At 35.9% G+C, this 22,698-nt stretch overlaps 1 protein-coding gene across 2 annotated transcripts in view; it reads right to left on the bottom strand.

Annotated features, from left to right (window-relative positions):
- The window catches only part of CNST (consortin, connexin sorting protein), a 46,911-nt gene that overhangs the window by 12,839 nt on the left and 11,374 nt on the right, over positions 1–22,698 (bottom strand). For both annotated transcript variants that reach the window (XM_058021273.1, XM_058021274.1), the window contains 7 exons: positions 19,897–20,334; positions 13,186–13,391; positions 10,273–10,303; positions 7,695–7,781; positions 7,126–7,240; positions 4,681–4,702; positions 4,412–4,508 (listed from right to left, as the gene is read on the bottom strand). In XM_058021273.1, the coding sequence (XP_057877256.1) occupies positions 4,412–4,508; positions 4,681–4,702; positions 7,126–7,240; positions 7,695–7,781; positions 10,273–10,303; positions 13,186–13,391; positions 19,897–20,334 (996 nt within the window). The remainder of the gene's footprint in view (positions 1–4,411; positions 4,509–4,680; positions 4,703–7,125; positions 7,241–7,694; positions 7,782–10,272; positions 10,304–13,185; positions 13,392–19,896; positions 20,335–22,698) is intronic.

Below are 22,698 nucleotides of genomic sequence, written 5' to 3'. Positions count from 1 at the left end.
CTGCTTTTTGGATCACTTTGCTGGCACATTAAAAATGCAATTTGATACAACTTATTTCTGTATTGATACTTACAATACATATGAAAATTATTTTTTCTTATCTGAAATTTCAGAGACACACAAAGAGTTCTACATAGCTTGTGAATTCACCTACTCTTGGCATGATCTGCTGATGAAGGAGTAGATGCTTAGATCAAATTACCTATGAAACTATTAGGTGTTCATCATTACAAGAAAGCCAAACCTCTGTTTTTAGGCTTAAAAAGAGAGGAAGGGACTGTTAACAATTAAAATATCAAAGTAAGCTAGCTAGGACAGAAACTGCCTTTTATTCCATACGTTAATAAAAACTATGTTAAGATTATGTTATAGTAGGACAGCAATACCCTCAATCAACAAATTAATAACTTTAGAGAACACTTATTTGCATTTTTTGGTCATAGTAAAGAGCAGAAAGGTTTTATGAACAGATTAATAAAGATATCAAACAATGCCCTTCTTAACTGAGTTCTCCATGCCAATTTTATTCTTTCCTCACCTGTTAAAATCTCTCTTAAAATGTGAGCAATTTCCTGAACTTGTTACACAAAATAGTCACATTTCATTAAAGGTTTGCATTAATTCATTGTACTGAACTATTTTATTAAATTCCAAACTCTACCCCTTTTAATGGATAATGAAATGCAAGGCAGCACAGAAAAGACAGACTTGAAAATTGAAAAAGAGAATATCCAAGCAAATCAAAATGTGGAAAAAACATCAGAATGACATTAACTGAAAGAAAGAGTACAAGCAACCCAACTTCTATAAAACACTGAAAGAATAGGTGTGAGACAGGGACTTTTTAAAAATTAGACACAGATGAGTAGATAGCTCAAGGGATTAGTAATGGGATACTGAGCCCTTCACATACAGGTCATGAGTTCAAACACAGCCTGGATTATTGGTACAAGATTTTGTTACCATCTGTCAATTTTTCCTAGTTGATACATCCACATTACAACAGGCATCTTTGCTGGCAGCCCCAACTGCAACAAAGATTAAATGGAATTGGAAATTAAATCAGATTCTTTACGGTGAAAGGTGTCCCTTGAGCTCAGGGCACTGTTCCTAAGGAAGTAATAAATGATCCCAGCACTGCTATCTAACCACAGATGTACAAGAACTGGGATGCAATGATCATTCACATCAAGTTTTCAGCAGTGTTCAATATTTACAACTACTTCAGGCAACCCACGCCCACTACAGACTGAGGGCAAGTTAAGACAAACACTTGGAAGACTTAATTAGAAAAGATGCCTTTGCCAACACTAAATTAACTGAAGACATACCCACCAGGGGCAGTAATTTTTGCATGACTGACAGAGGTACACCAAAGCGTCTACAGAAAATTTTTAGCAACAAAAGCACCTATGGTAATTTAAAAATGGTTTCTCTTTCCTCTGACAGAGTTGTATTACAATCAACCTTGGTTTGCTCATAACAGGAACCTGTAGGCACCACTTTGTCCTGTAAATGCAGGACAGCCTAGTATGATCTGCAGTAATCTACCAATGGAGAATTCACTTCTCCATCTTTGTCCTTCTTCCCAATTAAAAGCAAATCCCATAGAACCTGAAAGAAAACAGGGTATAAAGACTTCCTCCCCATCCTGGAAATGAGTCTAAACTATATGTACACACTGCAAACTTATGCTAAGGGTTTTGTTAAATTCAGTATTTCATTAGGAAGGTTTTCATGAAACACATTAATTTATCTTTAGTTAACACTAAAAGCTATTAAATCTCTGCTTTCAGTCAGAAGCTGAAGAAATTCATGGGAAAAGGATGTATAAAATCACATCTTTTAATATACACACACAGTATTAAGGGCCAAATTCTCACTGTTGGGAGATTCAGAATGAAAATCTGCCAGACAGTAAAATGTAATAGAACAGACCATTCACACCCCTTGCTCAGAGGGCAGAAATCTAATTAGGTACTGCCCCAGGAATCCTAACTGGAGGACTTCTTGTAAAGCTTTGTGTCACTCGCTGTAGCCTCAGGAGAGAGGAATTGTGAATTCTTAGGATCAACTCCCTACAGAGGCTCAAACTATGTTCCCATATACCTCAGCAGATCAGTGGAGTAATTTTTGCTTCAGATTACCAGGCAAGTTTGGTTTTACTTCAAAGATGCTACTATAGTGCAATGCAACAATCACTACAATACAATACAGATATTGCTACAATGCATTTTATATATTCTTACTGATAATTGCTACATAAATTCTTATTATATATGGATCCATATGAAGGCTAGTTCTCAAAACATATGACAGTTTCCTTTTCCTGTCTTACTGTAAGCCAGACTTCTACTGCAAGCAGCTAAATGAGATAAGCAGTTCTTCCTGTGGTTTGATGGATAAATGTATAAGAAAAGTAAAACTTGACATGTTTAGTTCTCATTTTTCATTTCATTTTTCCTTTTTTTGGTGAAGAAAAAACCACCTAAAATGCAGAAGTCAAGCATTCTAAGTTTTCAGTGAGAAGGCCCATGCATTTGGGCTACTGCTGAAAAGGTTAAATATTAGGAACTGTATGTTTACTATAATAAAGGATTCTGCTGGGGTTCAGGCAAAATCAAGAACCAGTCCCAAGTGGTCATATTGCTTCCAGTCCTGAGCTGGATCACTCAGGCACAGCTTGTTACATGAACAATATTTCAGACTATGAATCACCATTGTCAAATTTCTGTACTGGTTCACACTGCTGCCTTCCCTACCCAAATCCTTCTGTCTGTAACCAAACCCATTCATCCCCAGGCTAGTGATGCACTGACACTGAAGGGCAGCAGCAGCCAATGCCCACATGCTGCCTCAGCAGCTGCTCACACTCACCAGGGAGAGAATTCATTGCTTCCTCAAGAAAGCACCAATCTTGTGAAAAGCATCTTTTGCAAATTTCAATCACTGAATCTTGAGATAGGGTGGAAATATTCCTATCTTTGTGTTGGAAGTACTTAGTACTGCTGAAAATTTCTCAGCAGAATTGCTTTTTATTGGATGACATAGCTTTATCAATTTACCAACATTCCACAGGAACCCAAAGATTTGGATGATATTTTGACAAGGTTTACATTAAGAGAAAGGCATGAAAATATCCATTACAACATTACGTTAAGATGTTGTACTAGAGTGTTTCAACATTGAAACAAATGCTCCTGAATTCAGAACATTCAAATGTTCAGAAATTCTGCTCTCCAGAAAGGTTGTTTCCACTTGGAATAAAATCAGAGGAAAAATTGTAATTGACTGGTTTTTTTTTTTCCATGGGAATTTCCAACCATCCAAAAATAAAAAGCACCTGTGTTCTTTTGATCTACTTTCTGAGCTGTAGAACATGTTTGTTTCATCATTCTAATGCTTTATGTTTAGCTGGGTTACAAAACAGAAGTGGAGAAAAGGCAGTATAGGGGTCATGGTAAGAGAGCATGGAGATAAGGAGGATCCACACATGTGGGGAACTGTGACTCTGTATCTTCATTAATTTCTGATTCTCCTGGACATCCTGGCTGATACACACTTGTAGGACAGTTTAGGTTGAAAGGGACCTCTTAGGATCACTTAGGCCAGTTCTCATCTTCTGAAGAATTCTAGCTGGTTTTGAGGGAAGGTACTGAGCTTAAGCCAATTTTGGCAACTGGAATATGGCAAAATTACAGAAACTTTTTGCTCAGAGAGAGAGAGATAAAGCACAGTCTGGTTGTCTACTAATATTCTCTCTCACTCTGTCTCCATTTTAACAATTCATTAATTTGTAAATGTTTCATAAGAACCCAAAGATTCAAACAAAACAGCTACTGCCCCAAGGCAAAAAAAGGAAAATGAGGCTGAAAATGACATAAAAGTATGTACTGAAAACAATTAACTGAATATTTTTCTCTTCAAGACCCCCCAAAGGTTTCATCATTTTCTGTGTTGCTTCAGAAAAATGCATCTCCAAATCAGTACACTGCATGTAACTTACAATAGTTACTAATATTGTTAACTACACTCCATTGCCACACCTCAGAATGTCTGTTATCAGGTTGATTATCTAGTATATATTTGTATAGATACAAATTATGCATCTTATCTCTAGTTTTATACAATTTTGCCGCTTACATAAGCTACCAGAAATGCATGCACATTTAAGACTTTTTTTTGATGGAGGCTAGAATTACTTTACAATTATGAATATCAATGACTAATTAAAATTGTATTATTTATCCATTGTGCTGAGAAAAAAAAAAATCATCCATTTGTGCCTCTGTTGAGATCCAACAAATGCTGCAGCTTCAAATGAAATAGCGTAATTATATTTATAGGAATATACCATTACAGTGTAATATTTAAAACAAATGTATGCACATGTACATTCATACACACATACCTGATTTAAAAGCAGTAGCTTCTCTTTCCTTTAAAGTTCTGGATTCCATTATCTGAGGTAAACAACTGCTTTCCCATGTATTTTCTGCAGCTACTAGCTGTAAAATATGATAGTATTACCTGTAATTTTTGGAATTAAACAGGAATGCTGTGGCTTTTTGAGACATTCAAACTTCAAAAAGCTTCTCAACTTGAAAGATTTTATCTAATATTTAAAATATATTTCTTAGCAATTTTTGACACAGCAGAATTCAATAAACAGATGCTTACCTTACTTTTGGATGCCTGTGGCCTGCAGCAATAAAGAAAAAAAGAATAAATTAAATAACCTAGTAGCAACATTCTTCATGATAAATATAAGTGAAGTCTTAGAAACCTTTGCTCTGCTCTAAAATTAGCACAGAACATTTCCTCCACTGAAAGTGTCAGCCTGCTAGCATACTTTCAGATCTGTACTTGCATGAATATAATCAGAAGACCAATTAGCCCTAAAATTGTTCCACCTAACTGAGAAAGCAGTCAGAGGAAATTTACTGCAACATATCAAGCAATGTACATTCCTGTAAAAGGTTATGCTCAGAATAAACTCTACCAACTTTAAAAATCATATAAGAACTTGATGTCTACTACTATTTAAAATAGGGATCACTACAAAAGAGATGGAAGAATGAAATGCCCTCCCCAAAAACCTATTTCCCTCTCCACAGACTGGGACATTTTCTGGGTTGTGTAAGGTACAGCAGCTCCCACTGACTCCATTGAGATTCACAGGTGAATCAACGCTGCTCACAGTCAGTGTGGACTCTGCCAGCTGGATACAGATTCATGCACAATGTGATTTATCACACACAATCTGTCCTGCAGTCTTTCATACAGCAATGAAGCTAAAATGTGGAGCATTTTATTTAAAGCTACTGAAAAAAATTTGGAGAGACAAGGGAAGAGTACTGATGTTCCTATTCTGTAACAAAAACTTCACAAAGTTACATTGCCTTTTAAATTGTACCATTTAAAATTCAAATAAAGGACACTCAAAACTAGCTTTAAAGAGCAAACATGTCCAGTATGTAGCTGTAAAACTTGAGTATGAGAAAAATTTACATTAGTTTCAATTAAAAAAGCAGAATGCTCACATTTTCCAAGATCTGCACGCTATTCATTAAAAATTAAAGTGTTATTTCAATTAAAAAGTAAAATGAGTTTAAAGCTTAGGAAAAAACCTCTATATGAAACAATAAAAGCAAATAGGCTTTTGCCTTGAGAGTTTGAAAGAATAATAGTATTACATCCAGAGCACTGATCATGGCAAATGAACACAATGATTTTTATCAAACTGCAGGCTTTCTCAGAACAGGGAATGACATTTCAAAACTGAAATGAAGGAGAAAGCAGAGTTATTCTCAACGAGGTGACAACCCAGGTGACACCAGGGAGGTGCTGCTCATTGCAGCACATAAATCGCAGCAGACCTGAGTCTCAGCCCCTCTGTGGGCTCCCAGGTCGTGTGCAGGTGATGAAAGCTCAGTGCAGCCTCTCAGCAGCAGCAGCACTGTGGCTGCAAACCTGCAGCTCCAGTGCCACCCTGCCCCTCTTCCTGTGGGGATGCAGGGATGCCTTCCCAGGGCCTCCCTCCCAAAGGCGTTCAGAGTACACCTGAAAAATCCCTGCATGGATTCTGGCAATCAGCCAGGGTGTTTTCAAGCTTTGGTACCATCACCCAGAAGAAAAAAAATTGATAACCAAATCAATACTCTTATGAGCAACAGGAGCATTTTGGCTTTTGTTATATCCAGATTGACTAAGCCAATGCAAAAGTACTAGAGAAAGTTCTCTCTCCCCCTCTCATTGAGAGCACCTCGCCTGTCACAGCCTTTGAATGTAGTTGGTTTCCTTACTGCTGTTGGCTGATCATTTATCAGTGGCAGCTTGTATGATTTTTTCCATCTGTGCATTAAAATCAATGTCTGGACAGTAGGACATTCATCCATAAAGGAACAGATCTCCTCCTCCTACCTGATGGGTACAATTCCATATGTGTTACTGCCCAGAAAAGCACCCTGGGCACAAGCTTGTTGTACTGTGATACACTGATTCAGGAGGCTGATGGATCAGGCAAAGCAGCTACCAACTGAGATTTCACTGTTCAGAACACTGTCATGCTACGAAAGTACAGAATCACTGCTTCATGTAAATGCAACCAATATAACATTAATAGAAGGTGACAAGAACTACTTTAAGCATTAAGGAATTGTCCTAAAATGTGGAAACTTGGGAATGAAATCCTATAAGGTAGGCATGGGGGCCGAAGTGGGAGATGCTGTACACGTGCATTTTGAAACAATGATTAAACCAATAGGTATTAAACATGAATACCATTATTAGTTCTACAGTCTCTCTCTTCCTAAATTAACACTATTCAGTTTTTCCTTTGGTTGAAATAGTAAAATCAAAACTCCAGTTCTGGAAAACTGCTGATTTGCTAAAACAAGTTCAGATTTAGTCTTCAGGCATTCCTCAAACTAAATTAAAACAATGTGAAAACTGGTGGTAAAAATATTAGTTACGTATCAGGAGGAACCACCATTTTATAACCAAATTCAAGTCAGTGATGCAACTTTTATTTTTACACTGATTATTTTAGAACACCCATAATGGCAAGGAGACAACACCTGCAATAACATATTAGTTTGAGGAGTAATACTTTCTTATACTTACTGTTGATGTGAAGAGCAAACTCTAGTAAGCTTCTCCAGTTCTTGGCCACTCAGCTCTTTATCTGAATTCCTCAGTGTTGTAACTGGACTGGGAACTGCTGTTTTCCATTTTCTTTCTACATTAAATCAAAATAATTTTTACTCAAGATAATATAAAAGTAGCTTAACATAAAACAAACAGGTGAAACTAATTAATGGAGAAATATTGACAACTTTTCCATGGATGTTCTACAGTCTCGTTTCAGACTATGTAGAACACCATCCTATTCTTTCAGAAGACACTTTATTTTCATCACATCACACTCACCAATCCTAACCCAAAAATGAGGGTTGAAATAACTGTGGATCAAAATCTTGATTAACAGAATAAAGAATTACAAACAATTGCCACATTTATAATTAAATGTGTTCAAAAAATTCTGAAGCGTGAATACTCTTCTTGTAACAAGCTCAGAGAAATTCTTACATAAATGCTGCTTTTGCTAGGCAACTTTTTTATCCCGGAAATGTATTATTTAGAAATACAAACTAAAGTCTTTCTTCTTCTATATTAGTTTATCTGGTACTCACCCCACTGTTCCTGTATGGAAGAAAGATTTGCAAGCAGCTGCTCATGATAAAGTCGTTCAAGCTGAATGAACTTCATGGCCTTCTCATCTGAATGGGAGGTTAAAGGCAAATGCACACATATGTGGACATGGTATGACTTACTCATAATTGGCATCATGTTTGAAAGGGAAGTAATTACACACTTGTAATTTGAAATAAGTGAATCAAAATGAATAATGGCTAGCATCCTGATTTCTGTGCAAGGAAGAAAAAAAAGCAGACATGAAAACAGCAGGCAAGAAGTAAAATAAGTTGAGAAACATTCAAAAATTAAAATCCTATTCTTTTCAGCAGTTACTTCTTCTCATTTGCCTGAAGCACAACAGAAGATTTTTCTTGAAAAGAAATTACTGAAATGTTACTATGCTGATAACTTTACCAAAAAAAAGAAATCTCTGGGAAATGAAAAGCAAAACAATGACACAAATACCAGCACGTATCTCGCAAGAAATACAAATACATGCCAAAAACCATGACTAACTGAAAATATGACTCCTTTCTGCTGACCAGCTGGAGACAGTATTAACACAGTGATCCAACTTCAACTTTTGAAAAATACCTGCCCCCCTTTTCAACCATTATACTACACTGTTGGACTGCTGAGTTTACCTTTGGTTTTCCTGAAGATTCTGCTCATTTTTCTTCTATACGAAGAACCTATTCCCCATGCTTAGGGTTATCAATATATCCACAAAGGTATAAAATATGTGAAGTCACATATTTTACAATAGTCAGGATAATCTAGCTCCACTAAGCCTGAGTTGTTAGTTGTGGTGCTTGAAGCTGTTTTACCAGCTATTTGAAATGCAATTCTACAATACAATGAGGATAGAAGTGAATGAGGTTCTTAGCAATACAGAAAACCCACTTTCCATTATTCATGCTAATTAAAACACTGGAGTAATTATTACAAAAACACAACCAGTAGTTATTCTGGTTAGCCTCATGCAATAGCATGGCTTATGAACAACCATATTAATGGAAAGAATATTTCCTGTCTTCAGGAAATCTGTTATTAGAAACAGAATTACAGATCACAGAGAGAGCCTTAGAGGATCACAGCAACAAACCCTGAATTATTTTTAATATGAGATTCCACACTGGATGAATTAAAATGTCATGGATAATTAATACAGTGCAACATGATCAAGTAAGTTCTTTATTAACCTCAGGAAACTGATGGCTGGAGGTACAGTGGAGATATCCTTCATAAATATGTATTATATAGTGGTGTTGAATTCCACACATCAGGTGTACATTGCATTAAAAAATATTTCCTTTGATCAGCTTTAAATAGAATGCCTTTCAATTAAAGCAACTCCAACAAAAGAGGAACTGTTTCTACCATGCCATTTATATTTTAAATTTACTGTATCCCTCCTGCATCATAATTTACTACAGAATTTTTCCATGCCTTTCATTTGCACTGTGGAATTCACATTTTCTAATGGACACTTTTGAATTAGGAGAAACAAAACAAAAATACAGTCCTCTAAAACTGTGATGGGTATTTTATTTTATATGTTGCTTTTATAACATTGCAACAGTTAGCTCTCTGGTTTTATCTACAGGCTAACATAATTTATCTAGGTTTATTATGCCTTGTTACTTAGCCTGCTAAACAATTGCCTATTGCTGCATTTTGTTTGTACAAATCACACAAAAAAGAAATAATCTGTATGCAAAAATTCTGTAATAGATTATGCATCTTAGTGAATCCCATATGCCTTAAGGGCTTATCACCGCATCTTCTTTTTATAATCTGATCGCTTTCCCTTTGAAGCAAAGAGGAAATCCCAGTCCACCATTCATAAAATTCTGACTTAACTTTGAGGTTTAATATTATTACTCTATCACACAATTACTGAAATGTATCAGAATAATTATCAGCAGTTCAACTATTACAATTTTTGACCAAACTTACTTGCATTATCTAGGAACAAATCAAAATAAACTGGACTATTAAACTGTTCCCAGAAGAAAGTACCCATATTTTCCTACAACTGTTTTTCAAACTACTTTGGTATTATTTTGACTGATTAGCATTTGTCAAACACCATTTTGCTATTGTTTGCAGGTTGCTGATCTCAGCTCCAGGTGTTTGCTATTTTTATTCCAATCTAGACACATTCTAATCAACTCTTGTGACAATTTTATCATTACTGTAAGTACACTATTTGATATAATACATACCCTATCTCTAAAATGGACATTTTCCCAGTTACTAATATTTAGAATAGAAGTAATCTTATAAAAACAAAAATTATTTGAAAATGTTCTCTTACTTCCTTGCTCATGTCCAGCTACTAATGATTGCATCAGCTGTTGGAAGTGAATTTATCCCTTAACTCACATCCCAGTTGATTAAGGAGGATTTGCTAGCATATTGTGTATTCACTCATTGGTGAATTATGGTTGTTCACTTCTTTCTAACCCTGACCCACAAGATGTGAGTTAACAACAAAGCATTGGACTTTTATGTTTTATCATATCACATTATTTTAATACTGTGCAACGATTTCTGCAAGTAAAAGGATACATTCTTCCTCTTGAAAATAGGTCTCAGCTATCTGCAAAAGTGAAAAAAAAATCTGTAATTCTCATGACAGTGGCAAGGATGTAATATAAACTTTTTATCATAAATTTAAACATCTGGCTTGCAGGCTCCTGTTAGTTTGGGTAATATATGAATGTTCTGACAAAATACATATATTCCTATTCTAGGAAAAAGGTTTTAAAAGAGTATCAAAGATCACAGAAATACTAAGTCCTCTCAATCAAATATTAAGATTTGATTTTGTGTAATTTACAGAATTCCACAAAACCAAAAAACCTTAGTAGGGTTTCATGTTCCTGCAACCATAAAAATTATTTCAGAAACATTTTTACTTATCTTAATAGAAAGCTTTAAAATTACCTACAATAGAAGTACTATTTTTACTGATACCAGTTCAAAAGTTTGAATTCTGTGCCTGACCAATGTTTCCTTATGTTTGATCAAATTAAGATCATTGCTGTGCTCTCCTGAGTATTACATTGCAATGTTTTAAAACACAGATAGAGGTTTCCTGACTGATGAGAAGAGTCTTTTGTCTTCCTGTAAACAAAAAATATTTGAGAATTGCAACAATAACTTATTTGTGCTTGTTACAAAACTGTGCAGGCTTTCCTAAAAATTTGAGGAATACTGACATCTTTGTTTGTAAATGTGATGAAATACAAAAAATATAACCTCAGAAGTATTCCACAGAGCTCTACACTAGCAGTGACCTTTATAAGCAGCAACTAATCAGTCCTTGGGGACAGCAAATTTTGGCAGCCTTCCTATGTGCCATGCATGGTGAGGCAAGGGCAGAGCTTGCAAAAGGCTCCAGGACTGCAGGATGCTGATACCAGGACATGCAGATTGAGGCACCTCACAGATGACTCCCCAATGACTTCTGTGGGAGTGCTCAAAAATTCTCAAGATCTTTGGGACATATCAATTTAAGTAGTCATGATATGGAGGGCTTAAATAAGCATTTTTGTAGAAGTCTGAAGATGATAGCTCAAGAAAGACAGCAGCTTGAAGAGGATTACAAATTGTATTTCCTGACTCTCAGCCTTACTGCTAACCACTAGACCATTCTGAGTCCAGTACCTTCAAAAGAGAATGGGTCAGTGACTTCTAATGTTCTTTATCTGCATATTTTGTCTGCTGTCCACAATAGCTTCCTAAGAACTTTTGGTGCTGTAAAAGCTCTACCCATGTTTTATATAAAAATACCACTTAGATTCTTTAAAAAGTCCTAAACAAATCAAATTAATCCCATTCAACACAGGAAAAAAAATTACATCCTATTTTAATCAGAAGGTGACTCTTAGAACAATCGCTATTATCCAATAGTCTTTAAATATTCAACACAAACACCATGGACACCTGACACAGCTCTTAATTTTACAATTAATTTTGTCATAGAGAATAAAAAAATAATGTCATAGCAGAGTATTTGATAGACTTGGTTTAATGTTACTGTCAGGCTGTATTAGAAATCTGGAAAAAAAAAAGTCTGAAGATGACAGGTTAATTCACTAGAAAGGGAAAAATTTCTCAACAGACTCACTTTACAGGAATGCTAAACTTAAGATCTTCCCCCCTCCCATCCTCTATTAAAAAAACAGGTTAGGAGCCTTGTGAGTTCCTTCAGCTTTCTTTCAAACACTCCATTCAAAATGCTTGAGAATTTTTAGGAAAAAAGAGATAGTGTTTGAATACATATTTCAATCTGAATATGCAGATTTTGTTCTCAGTTCTGTCACAGATCCTGTATGACTTTCAAAAGGTTCTTGCCCTTAGGGTTTGGCTTCCTCATCTAAAAAGCAACAGATTTTTGTGCAATTGATTCCCCTGATGTTTGTAAAGCATTTTAAGTTTTTGCCCTACCTTGTTTTCCAAAAATGACTTTTGTACTGACTCATGAAAAATCACCAAATTTGATGAGGCTAAAAGCAAATTGTTAATCCTAAAGCAAAGCTTCCCATAAGTTAAGGAACAGTATCAAGTATCTTCGCTCAAGCACGGATGAGGAAAAATAATTTAAAATTCTATGTCAAATGTAGATTATCTATAGTGTGCAATCATAAAGAGAAACGTCTTTCTCCCATATAATTGCTTTTTTGTATAAAAGAAGAAGAATGCAGGAATGTCATTGCAGTTTAGAAATTCAAAATGTCTTCCAAAATAAAGACAATGCAGCTAAGTCAAATCAGACAGGTATAATATGGCCCATATCAGACATCACAGCCAAGCAAAAGGTCTTCTAGCCTGCTCTTAGTCTGACAAAACTAAACAACAACTGTACATTAATACTGCATCAAGTTCTATCCAAGTATTTGTTCTGCATTATAACCTACAGAAAAAAAAAAACCCAACACACTGGCCACTTTGTAAGAAAGATTGCTTTTCAAACCACAGTTTTCCCTTTGGTCTTGCAGGTGTGGCAACTGTGCTAATATAAAGGTATACACCAAGAAAATCTTGAATCTTAATATTCATGCTTAAAATTCATGCTAGAAAGATGTCTACAGCAGTAAAAACAATTCCAGACTTAAAATTTTATTTAGGTAGCTGCTGTCCTGTAACTATTCCAGTGTGTTATAAACCTTATTCAAGGTAGATTAAAAAGTGATTATGCTAAATCTTTCTGCCAAACTAACTTCACCATTTGGGGATTTAGAAACCCATCCTTAGGAGTTTCCTTTAACTACAGAATATACTAACAAGGCAATTTATAATTTAAGAAATATTAGAAGATCTTAGAAGAGATATTTGCCTTGACCATCTGTTATGCATCAAAGTATCCTGTCTAGATATGAGTATTGGTATAAATTGCATTTATGCATATTTTTCCTAATGAAAAAAGGTCTCAAATAAAAGTAAAATTGGGTGCAGCACCCCAAAATCAGAAAGTACCTGATGGAGACACAGGGGCAGTATCTTTGAATCCATCTGCTCAACCTCTTCACGGAGCAAAGAGAAAAGAGACTGCAATGTTTGCTTTTGGTCTTTTGGATGAAAGTTTTCCTTTGCTTCAACAGCACTTTCAGCCTGCACAAAATCTGTATCTGCATTCAGAGTATTTTCCTCCTGGATCGTTGTGGCTCCCACTGTAGAAATGCCTTAAAAAAAGACAAGTACTTAGTTTAGGATTCAAAAAAAATACATCAAGTTGCTTTTTTAGGAAATTTCACTATGAATGTTATGAATAAAAACCTAGTATGTTAAACAACATTGCTGATAAACTAAATGCTGGCCTTGCAAAAATCAATTGTGACAGGTCTGGCTCACTGTCAGCTCACCTACCCCACACAACACAGTAACATAGATCAGATACATTTGTACACTCCTAAATGGGACTCTCCTTTCACTTATGGGAAAAAAATAATCAAAACACTTAGAAAGTGTTATACAGAGTTACTAATAAGAGACCAGGATGACCTAGAAGTGCTTAGAATGCAGTTTTGCTCAAAAAGGGCAAATAGCAGGTAGGTGAGGGCAGCACGACTGAGGTTTTCAGTTTGTCTCTTTGGCTCCTGCCAAGGACCTCAGACAAGGAGGTGTCCTGGGGATGGACAGTCAAGGGAGGAAGGACAATCAAATTGATTCCTGTATTTTATATGGTGAAAGAGTGGCTCCTCACAGTGACTGCAGGATCTTTAAAGGATAGAAAGAAGCAGGTGATGCCAGTGTGGGATTCTGTTATAGGAGAGAGATGTCTAAGGGGATTTTCCTGCTGAGTGAGAAGGAAGAACCCCCTACAGAGCTGGATAGTCCTTTGAGTGTCCAGGGAAAGAGGCAGTGGTGCTGATCTGTGTTGGCAACAATGACACAAGGAAGTATAAACTGAATTTAGATCCCAGAACTTCTTGCTAGACAGAAAACCAGGTTCTCCATGGTACATTTCCAGGCAGCTAACTGTTGCCTGTCTCCAGCTTTATAGAAGTCAAAAAAAATTAGGCATTCAGGTGGACATATGAAAAATAATGTAAAGCATAACAGTACAAGAATATCACAGGAAAAAAAACCACTTTCTGGATGCAAATCCTACATTTTATTGTTACAAATGCAAAACTTATGTATTTTGATCATGAAGATGATAGTTATGAGAAAATGTTAAATGAGATTAACAAAGAAGTGTAGAGTAGTAGTAGTGACAGCAGCAGTGAGAGAAATCAACTACCCATATAACTGACTGGATCAGTGTCTCACAAAGATCAGAGAGCAATAAATTACAGCTTCCTATAAAACACAGTCTTAGGAGCAATCAGAAGACTACAGCTCATTCCAACAGTTAATAAACTCCTTTTTAATTCTCCATAAAACATTGAATTTCACACACTTGCATAAGACTATCCTTTAAAAGATTGCTACAATTGTTTAAAACAATTTAGAGAATTTGGCCATAGAAATGTGCACAATAAACTTTTGATAAACTCAAATTATGATGAGTAATGTTCCCCAATCAACATTTTCTGAAATCAAGTTATCCTTTGAAAGATGGACAGCTGAGGCTATTATTTCAAGTATCTTTGTGTCCTCAGCTTGGGCAATCTGTTTCAGACCCCTTTGCTTTCATTGCCTCTGAAACCCAATAACAATGATTCAGGTTTAAGATTTAGGACCTAAGAAAGGCACTAGCTTGTCCATGGAATGCTTCACCATTTTATTTTTGATTATTTAAACTCTTTATTTAGTAAACTATCCAAGTGAGGACTACTAATAATCTCTGTGGGTGGTTATTTTCACAGGGCTTACTGCCAGAAAAAATATGGGTGTAACTTAACACTGCTTTTTCAAAATGAATGCACATGTCTGTTCTTCCGGTATTTATTTGGGTTTCCTGTGGGCCAAAAGCAACAAGAGACACAACTGGATGCAAGATACAAGCCAGGAAACACTTCTAGAGATGGAATTAAGGCTGTCTTTAAAAATACAGCTTCCTGTTTAGCACATTATCATGAAACCAGAAAAGAGGGTCCTCGTGTTCTGGCAAAGCTTTTCTCTCAGAAAAACAAAGAAACCAAACTTCAAGCTGCACTTTACTAGCAGTTAATGATCACCTGTCATATCAGAACATGAACATTGACTGCAACATGCTCAACAGCAACTCTCATGAAAAACCTTAATTTTATTGTTTTCATGATACCGTTGCTAACACAGTTCATAAACTGCATTATTATTTGTACATATGGTTGAGCTGTCACTCAAATCTTGCCCTAAAATTTCTTCCCTGATTTTGAAAGTGAGGCTTCACAGTTATGTGGGTTAATTCTAACTTGTTTGATTTTCAACACAAGACAATATCTGTGCCTTAGTAGCACTACAACAAAGAATTTTTGTTGTAACACTTAGTAATGCTATTTCACCATAAAGATGTGATGGGCTAGGATCACTATTTATTTTTCCCCCATGCTTGAAAACAGCACTCTACTTTTTCCAGGAATCAATCAATCTTACTGTCCAAAGCAGATAGATCAGGTATCTTACATGTATTTCTGTTTTTTTAATAAGGAAGGATTAATTTTTTTCACTTTATAAAGCACTGATATTTACTCCACCCCAGAACGGAACCAAATCCTTTATGAGAATGTGTGCAAAAAAGCACAGAAGACATCAGTCAGTGGCCAGAGCACTCAGCAGGTCAGTGGCAAAGAGCCAGGTTCAAGTTTTTGCTCTGCCAGACTCACAAATGTTTCAATGACCCCTTCTACGCCCAGTTGGGTGTGCCAATGTTTCCTAAGACATGGAGAGAAGCAAACTTTCTCTCAATTTCCCCAACAGCTCACAGAAGCAGCCCCATATTTGCCTAGAAGAGATGAAATGCTGACACACTTTCTGAATAAAACCCCTCATTTTTCAGTATGCCTCAGGTTTTTCTCTTTTTCAGTACTGAGTGTATATGAAATTAAGATGCTCTTTGCTACCCACCTGAGGATGAATCCAAGGTGCAAGTATGAGTGATTTGCTATCAAAATAACATTACGGATGTTGCCTTCTGATTTTTTATATAAATTGAATTTTCATATTCAGTAGCACTATCTTAAGTCACCAGTAACAGAAGTTTCTAGTACAGAAAACATATGGCAATTTCTTTTTTTAAACATTCTTTGGTACCCAATACAGAAAGCTATTTCAGACTGATTCATTCAAGAACTACTGAAGAAAAAAGAAAAAAAGACCAGCAAGTATTTAAAAACTATTCATTTTTAAGAGCAGAGATTTTGAGATAAAATTTTGGTAAAGATACAACTTCAAGTGAGCAAGGTCAAAATCTTGTTTAGTTTGGTTTGGTATACAATCCTAAATTAAATAACATTACTCGAATTATCATGTAATTTGACTATCTTATATTAATATAGTTTATTTCCCTCAACACCAATTCCATCCCAAACACTTCCTTCCTTCCTCCACGTTCAAGCTGCTATAAAAAATAAGTGGAATAATTTACAGAAAAAGCATATGTTGCAGAATTTAACTTGGGGAAAAAAGACTGAGTGCAGGTTACCATGTTAAGGAATCATATAATGATTTGACAATATTAAGTTATGCCAGGACTGACCTTTTGAAAAAAGATGAACTTATTTTCAGAAAATATGGATAATCTGAAGTCCATTTTTACAAAAATGTATCGGAACAGATTAAACTTGATGAATCACTATCTCTACCACACTAAAGTTAGTACAACTCTTTACAAGGAATAACATTATGAATAATCACCAAAGTTTAAATACTTCAGTTAAAATGTACATGTATTCTTTGGTCACCAGTCCTCCCTAACCAGATATAATCATAGTACATTCAAAATTATGATGAGAATGCAAAAAGAATACAAGAAAAATTGGGATCTGGGGCTATAGACTTGTCCATCCCCTCTCAGTTTCCTACAGCATCAAGAGGGCTAAAAGGAGGTGCTTCTTCAAACAATAAATAGATTAAATCCTGGAACTGCTACTCCAGGACACTGACATGGATGCAAAAAGCAACTGTAAGTCAGGTGATAAATTCACTCTAAAGTATTACAGTCTGTCAATTTCCACCTGGGGGAAGTGTGAGATTGCTGCAGATGGGGAGCAGAACATGCAAACAAATCACTGCACGTTCACCTTGTCCTTGTACCCTCACCTACAAATGCCCTGTTGTCCCCTGTCAGGGGGAGAATATTGAACCAGAAGGATCTTCAGCCAGGTACAGTGACTGCTAAACTTGCATTCCAGTCTACTGAGAGGAGAAGTTAGGATAATTTTAGCTTCAGCAGATCCCAAGCATATACAAACAGATAATAATCCAACTTATGACTCTTTATTCTTCACAAACAACTATTTAGAGGGTTTCAGACACATTGCAAGTACGAGTACCTGTTCTTTCTTTTAAAGTATAAACATGTTGAGAGAAATAGACTGGCTTCTTTAATGATCACCAATATCCTGCTGAGGCAAGTCACAAGTAGACAAAGATGACTAAAATGTAATTTTCTACATAAATTGCTTTAGTTTTAGTCACTAGCAAGAAGAGGAATACGAACAACGTGCTTTTGAAGTCAAATGTCATCTTTTTTAGAATGGCAGCAGCAATCATAGCAAGTGTGCCTATAGAGAAAAATATTCATAAATCTCTTCCTTCGTTATGAGTCAAAGTACCTCATCCACGATTTCTCAACAGTTGAAAATATATTTTATAAAAATTGCAACAATACATGCCATGAGAGTATTTAGTTTGATATTCCAGCTTGCTTGTGTGGTGCTCCCACTGTCACCCACTCAGGAATCTTCCCATCTATTTGATTATTCTCTCCTTTAACTCTGAGTTGGTATAAGGAGGAGAAAGCTAGTTTGGACCTTTATGTAGAGGGTGTAATGAGATATTCAGGGATCATTTAAAATAGCTGGTGCTGGAAATTAAATGGAAAATTGCCACTAAAATAAAGACACTTGCAACATCAAGAAATTGACACAGTCAACTGCATTTTGTGAAAACAGAAGAAACATCACGTGAGAGTATCGAAAAAATTACTAAATGTATATTAGGCCATAAACAATGGGAGATATAATTTAATTTCATATTTTGAACTTAATTTTGAGGAAGTTTAATTTTGAATTAAACTTCCTCTCTAACAATCAGGGTTCTTTACTAATAAAGTAACAAGAGTTTATTCCTAAGAATTCAACAAAGAGTTTTTCAGACAGGATATTCTCTTGTATGGTTTTCTACATTGCCAGGTTTATCCATGAAATCCTCTATATTTTCAGGATTCTAAATTTTGTCTTAAAGCTTCAATCTACTGTGGACAGCTAATTTTCCAGTATTTCTGCATGAGTTCATTCAACAGGAATACAAAGTAATGGAGAAAGAATTTGAGCCAAGTTTAACTTCTAGTGTTTAGGTGAGTTTTTTCCTTTTCTTCCTCTTACTGTGCTTCAGATACCTATGTCAACATGAATGTATAACTTTTCATCAACTTGGTTTTTGTTATTCCCACCATACAGATGACTGGTTCTCCATTACTTCTGCCAATCTTATTTTAATTATTTTATTCTGTTAATAAAACTTAAATCTACAGTTGAAATAAACCTACGTAATAAGAGCTGGAGAAAGTTATTGAGAAATCACTCTCCCTGTAATAACAGATTTCAGAATGCTCTTTTCTCTACTAAAAAATATAATTTTTCTTTTCAGATTTTGCCTATCTGTACAAGATATGGAATGCAAGGCTTCTTTCCTTTCCTGTCTTTACCTTGTCTATAATCCCTTAAAACCAGTTTTCCAATTAGGTCACAAAATACTTGCCATTTAGGAGAAAAATGATATTTGAAAATTATTTCATTTAAAATGCATAGAAAAAAGCATACATGAATCAGCTGTTCTTTCAAAGAAACCTGTGGATGAAACATACTGATTTTAATTAATATATACAGCACTATGACACATAAGCTTTAGAATGTATGGCAAAAACCTAACATAACACATTCTGTTACACTAAATCCCACTCCTTCAAAAAGGGAAGAAGAATTTCAAACAAGAACATGCAATAAACATTACATTTGCCTTATCCAATTCACATCCAAAATATCTAAAGAAAAATCAAAAATTGGTAGGAACACATTTTTAAACAGTTTGCTACCCAAAACACACAACCTAGGCCTATCTGGTAAGCTTTGAAAAATGTATGTAAATTTTACAACAGTAGGGAAAGATCAAACTATTTGGTTCTCCTAGCCAGATTTCAAATGTTGACATGGGATCAGGACACCAAAATGTTGCACTCAACCATGATGTTCAAAGGAGCAAAACCGTAATGCCAGAATTTCTGTCCATTCTGATTTGGACACCAGCCCAGTTTCCATACTGACACTGTGTACCTCCCTCTACTCCTGTTTACTTGGTGTGTCACATTTGCTACACAGCCACTGTTTAAAATACAGAAGGTGAAAACACGGAGAGTTGAATCTGATTGAAGACTAGTAGGAGTTCTGGGGAAAAAAAAGGTAAAACAAACCAAAACCCACCAAACCTTTGATGAAATGCTAAAAATAATTAGTACAACACCTAATTTCTTATTAGCTCACAAATTTAAACTACAGTGTTACTTCTGAAATAAACAGAACAAAAGAATATTAAATGAAGTACCTTTAGATTTTTTATTGGAGCTTCTTTTGCTTCTTGGACTTCTTTTCCCACCTGGCTGTTTTTCTGTGACAGGCTTTTCCTCCAGCTGAGGGTCCATATGGACATTTACAGATCTTCTCTCAGTCTCACTTTCCTTGCAGCTTGGGATCCAGTCTCCACTGTCCATATTCTCATTATTATTGATGTTATCCTGTTCACCTTTATCCTGTCGTCCCATAGCAATGCTACTACTGGTCAGAACTTCATTCCCATCACTGTCAAGTTGATTTTCATTTTCATCAGCTGAAGGAATCAAATGAGATGCCAAACTTTCCACCCTGTAGTTAGCAGGAAGACTGTCCTTTGAGTCTATTTGCAGATCATTTGGTGGAAAGTCTCTGTCATCCATTAGAGCGTTACTTCTTGAACCACTTAATCTCCCCCTAGATATTTTTACACCTAAAATATAAAATATAATCATTTACAATAGGTATAGTATAACAGATAAATAATGTCAGCCAGTGCCAGACAATAAAGACTCACATTAGCAGAGTGATACAGCTTAAAAATAAGGGGAATTTCTTTCATTCACTGACTCAAAGTCTTAGCATAGGGGATATTTACATACAAAAAAACCCTATAAAGTTGTATTTTTATCCAATTATAACTGTTCTAGTTACCTGAGCAAAAACACAGCTGATCTTTACAACAGTGCTCCTGTTGTTACAGCTGAGGTAATGAGAAAAACAAAAAGATAAACAGAAGCCACCTCACGTCCCCCTCCCCCCGCCTTTAAATCCATGGCTAAAACAAAAGCATTCTTGTCATGTAAGATCATAGTTTGCCTGAAATAAAAATAAACCAGGGAGGATTAAAAGTAGAACGACTTTTAATTCTGTCAGTGATGGTATCAGATCAAACTTGCAGATGGATTGAGTGTGTTATCAGAATTAGATGGAAGTAGGACTTGTTTATTGCCTCAATTGTCACATTATTTTCAAGAAAACATTCAACATGTGTTCAGTATACACAGAAGCAGATGGTTTGTTGATAAAAAACCAAAACCCCCACCTACTCTCAGCAGGAGTCAATTTTCCCTTTTTGTGAAGGTGCAACTCCAATCAATCCTGCAATTAGACACATTCACGGGGAACAAAAAAAGAGTAACTTCGCAGAAGACCTACATGTTACAGGAGCATTGTTGTATCAGTTCCTATCTTTAGCCTTTAGCAGCACGGCAATACTGCTCTTTAATTTAGCAACCATACACCCGAATTACAGCTCCATTATGTACATCTCACTAGATTTAGCTCACGTTTTGAATAGTGAAGCCAAGAACCAGCAAGCACTCTTCTACAACAGAAGAGCTCAGGTAAGCCTCCTACAGCAGCTTCCTATACTTTGCTTTAAATGAAATTACATTCTAGGATACCTGTTTTCACCAGGCTTTCTTAACTCACGGTATACACAAGTTGAGTACATGAAATACACACTTGGTAAATTTGCAAGATACTCTTTCATTTTACTTGATAGAAGAATTAAGTTGCAGAAAAATGGAAAAAAAATCCAAAGAATAAGTAAGCTTTCCTTCAAACATAGAAACATATTTCTGACAAAGATTAATAAAGTGATTTTCCCCACATTATTCCTTCATAAACTTCATTGCTGCTAAAAGGACCGTGGGGGAAAAAAAAAAAAAAGAAAAGAAAAGAAAAAGAAAACAACACTGCTATCTTAGGCACAAGAAGAAGGATTTAGGGAGCTACAGGCTGCTCTACCTCACCTCAATCCTTGGAAGATATTACAGCAAGTTAGCCCAGAAAGTATTTTCAAACATCTGAAGGATAAGGTGGTCATCAAGTGCAGTCAGCATGGATTTATGATGGGTAAGTTGTGCTTCTACAAAACACTGACTTGCTTGGCAGAAGAAGGTGGAATAATGGATGTGATTTACTGTGACTGGCTTTTGACACTGTCTCCAACAACATGCTCACAAACAAGCACACAGAGTACAGGCCTGGTTAAATAGATGGTGAGGAGTTCCAGAGAAGCACAGAGAGAGCAACAAGCCGCCAGCAGCTGGGCAATACAAAAGCAAAAGCCAGCACCACCCAGGACAATTCCATCTCTGCCTCCAACCTGAAGAACTGGCTAACCACTTCCAGCCATACCAGTCTAACAAAAAGGACTGCCTACCCTAAAACATAAGCAGCACCAGGGAAAGTCAGGCTGGACATCAGGAAGCATTTCTTTACTAAGGGTGTGGTCAAACACTGGAACAGGCTTCCTAGAGAGGTGGGCACCCAGCATCTAAGAGGCATTTGGACAATGCTCTTTGCAACACACTTGAACTTTCGGTCAGCCCTAAGCTGCTCAGGCAGTTGGACAAGGTGATAAAAGTGGGTCCATTCCCATGGAAATATTCTATCCTAGTCTAGAAGAATTACGAATTGTACATAGAGATGAAAGTTGCATTTTACTTTGGCAGCCACATTAGGTGATAATTGATTTTCCTTGAGCACCAGAAAGACAAAAGGAACTCTAAGAAGATACCGAGGACTTATCTGGAAAATGCATCTGTTCACTAGAAGGATGCTCCTTAATCAAGCAATTTTCTCTCAAAGAGAATTAAACAAAAAATTTCAGGTTAAGAGGAGGACAGAATTTTAATCAGGGCAGAAAGAATCAGAACGAGATATTATTAGACACCCATACTACAGTTATGCTGATTTATTGATACCTGTTCTAAAGCACTAAAAAAATAATCCCAAACAGTATTATCTTTGAAAGGTTCACATTTTTGTCTTTCTGCCACATGAAATA

This window comes from Melospiza georgiana, chromosome 3, assembly GCF_028018845.1.
Source record: "Melospiza georgiana isolate bMelGeo1 chromosome 3, bMelGeo1.pri, whole genome shotgun sequence".
NCBI lineage: Eukaryota > Metazoa > Chordata > Aves > Passeriformes > Passerellidae > Melospiza > Melospiza georgiana.
The sequence above is the reverse complement of the archived record's forward strand: the minus strand, read 5'-3'. Positions and strand labels throughout refer to the sequence as shown.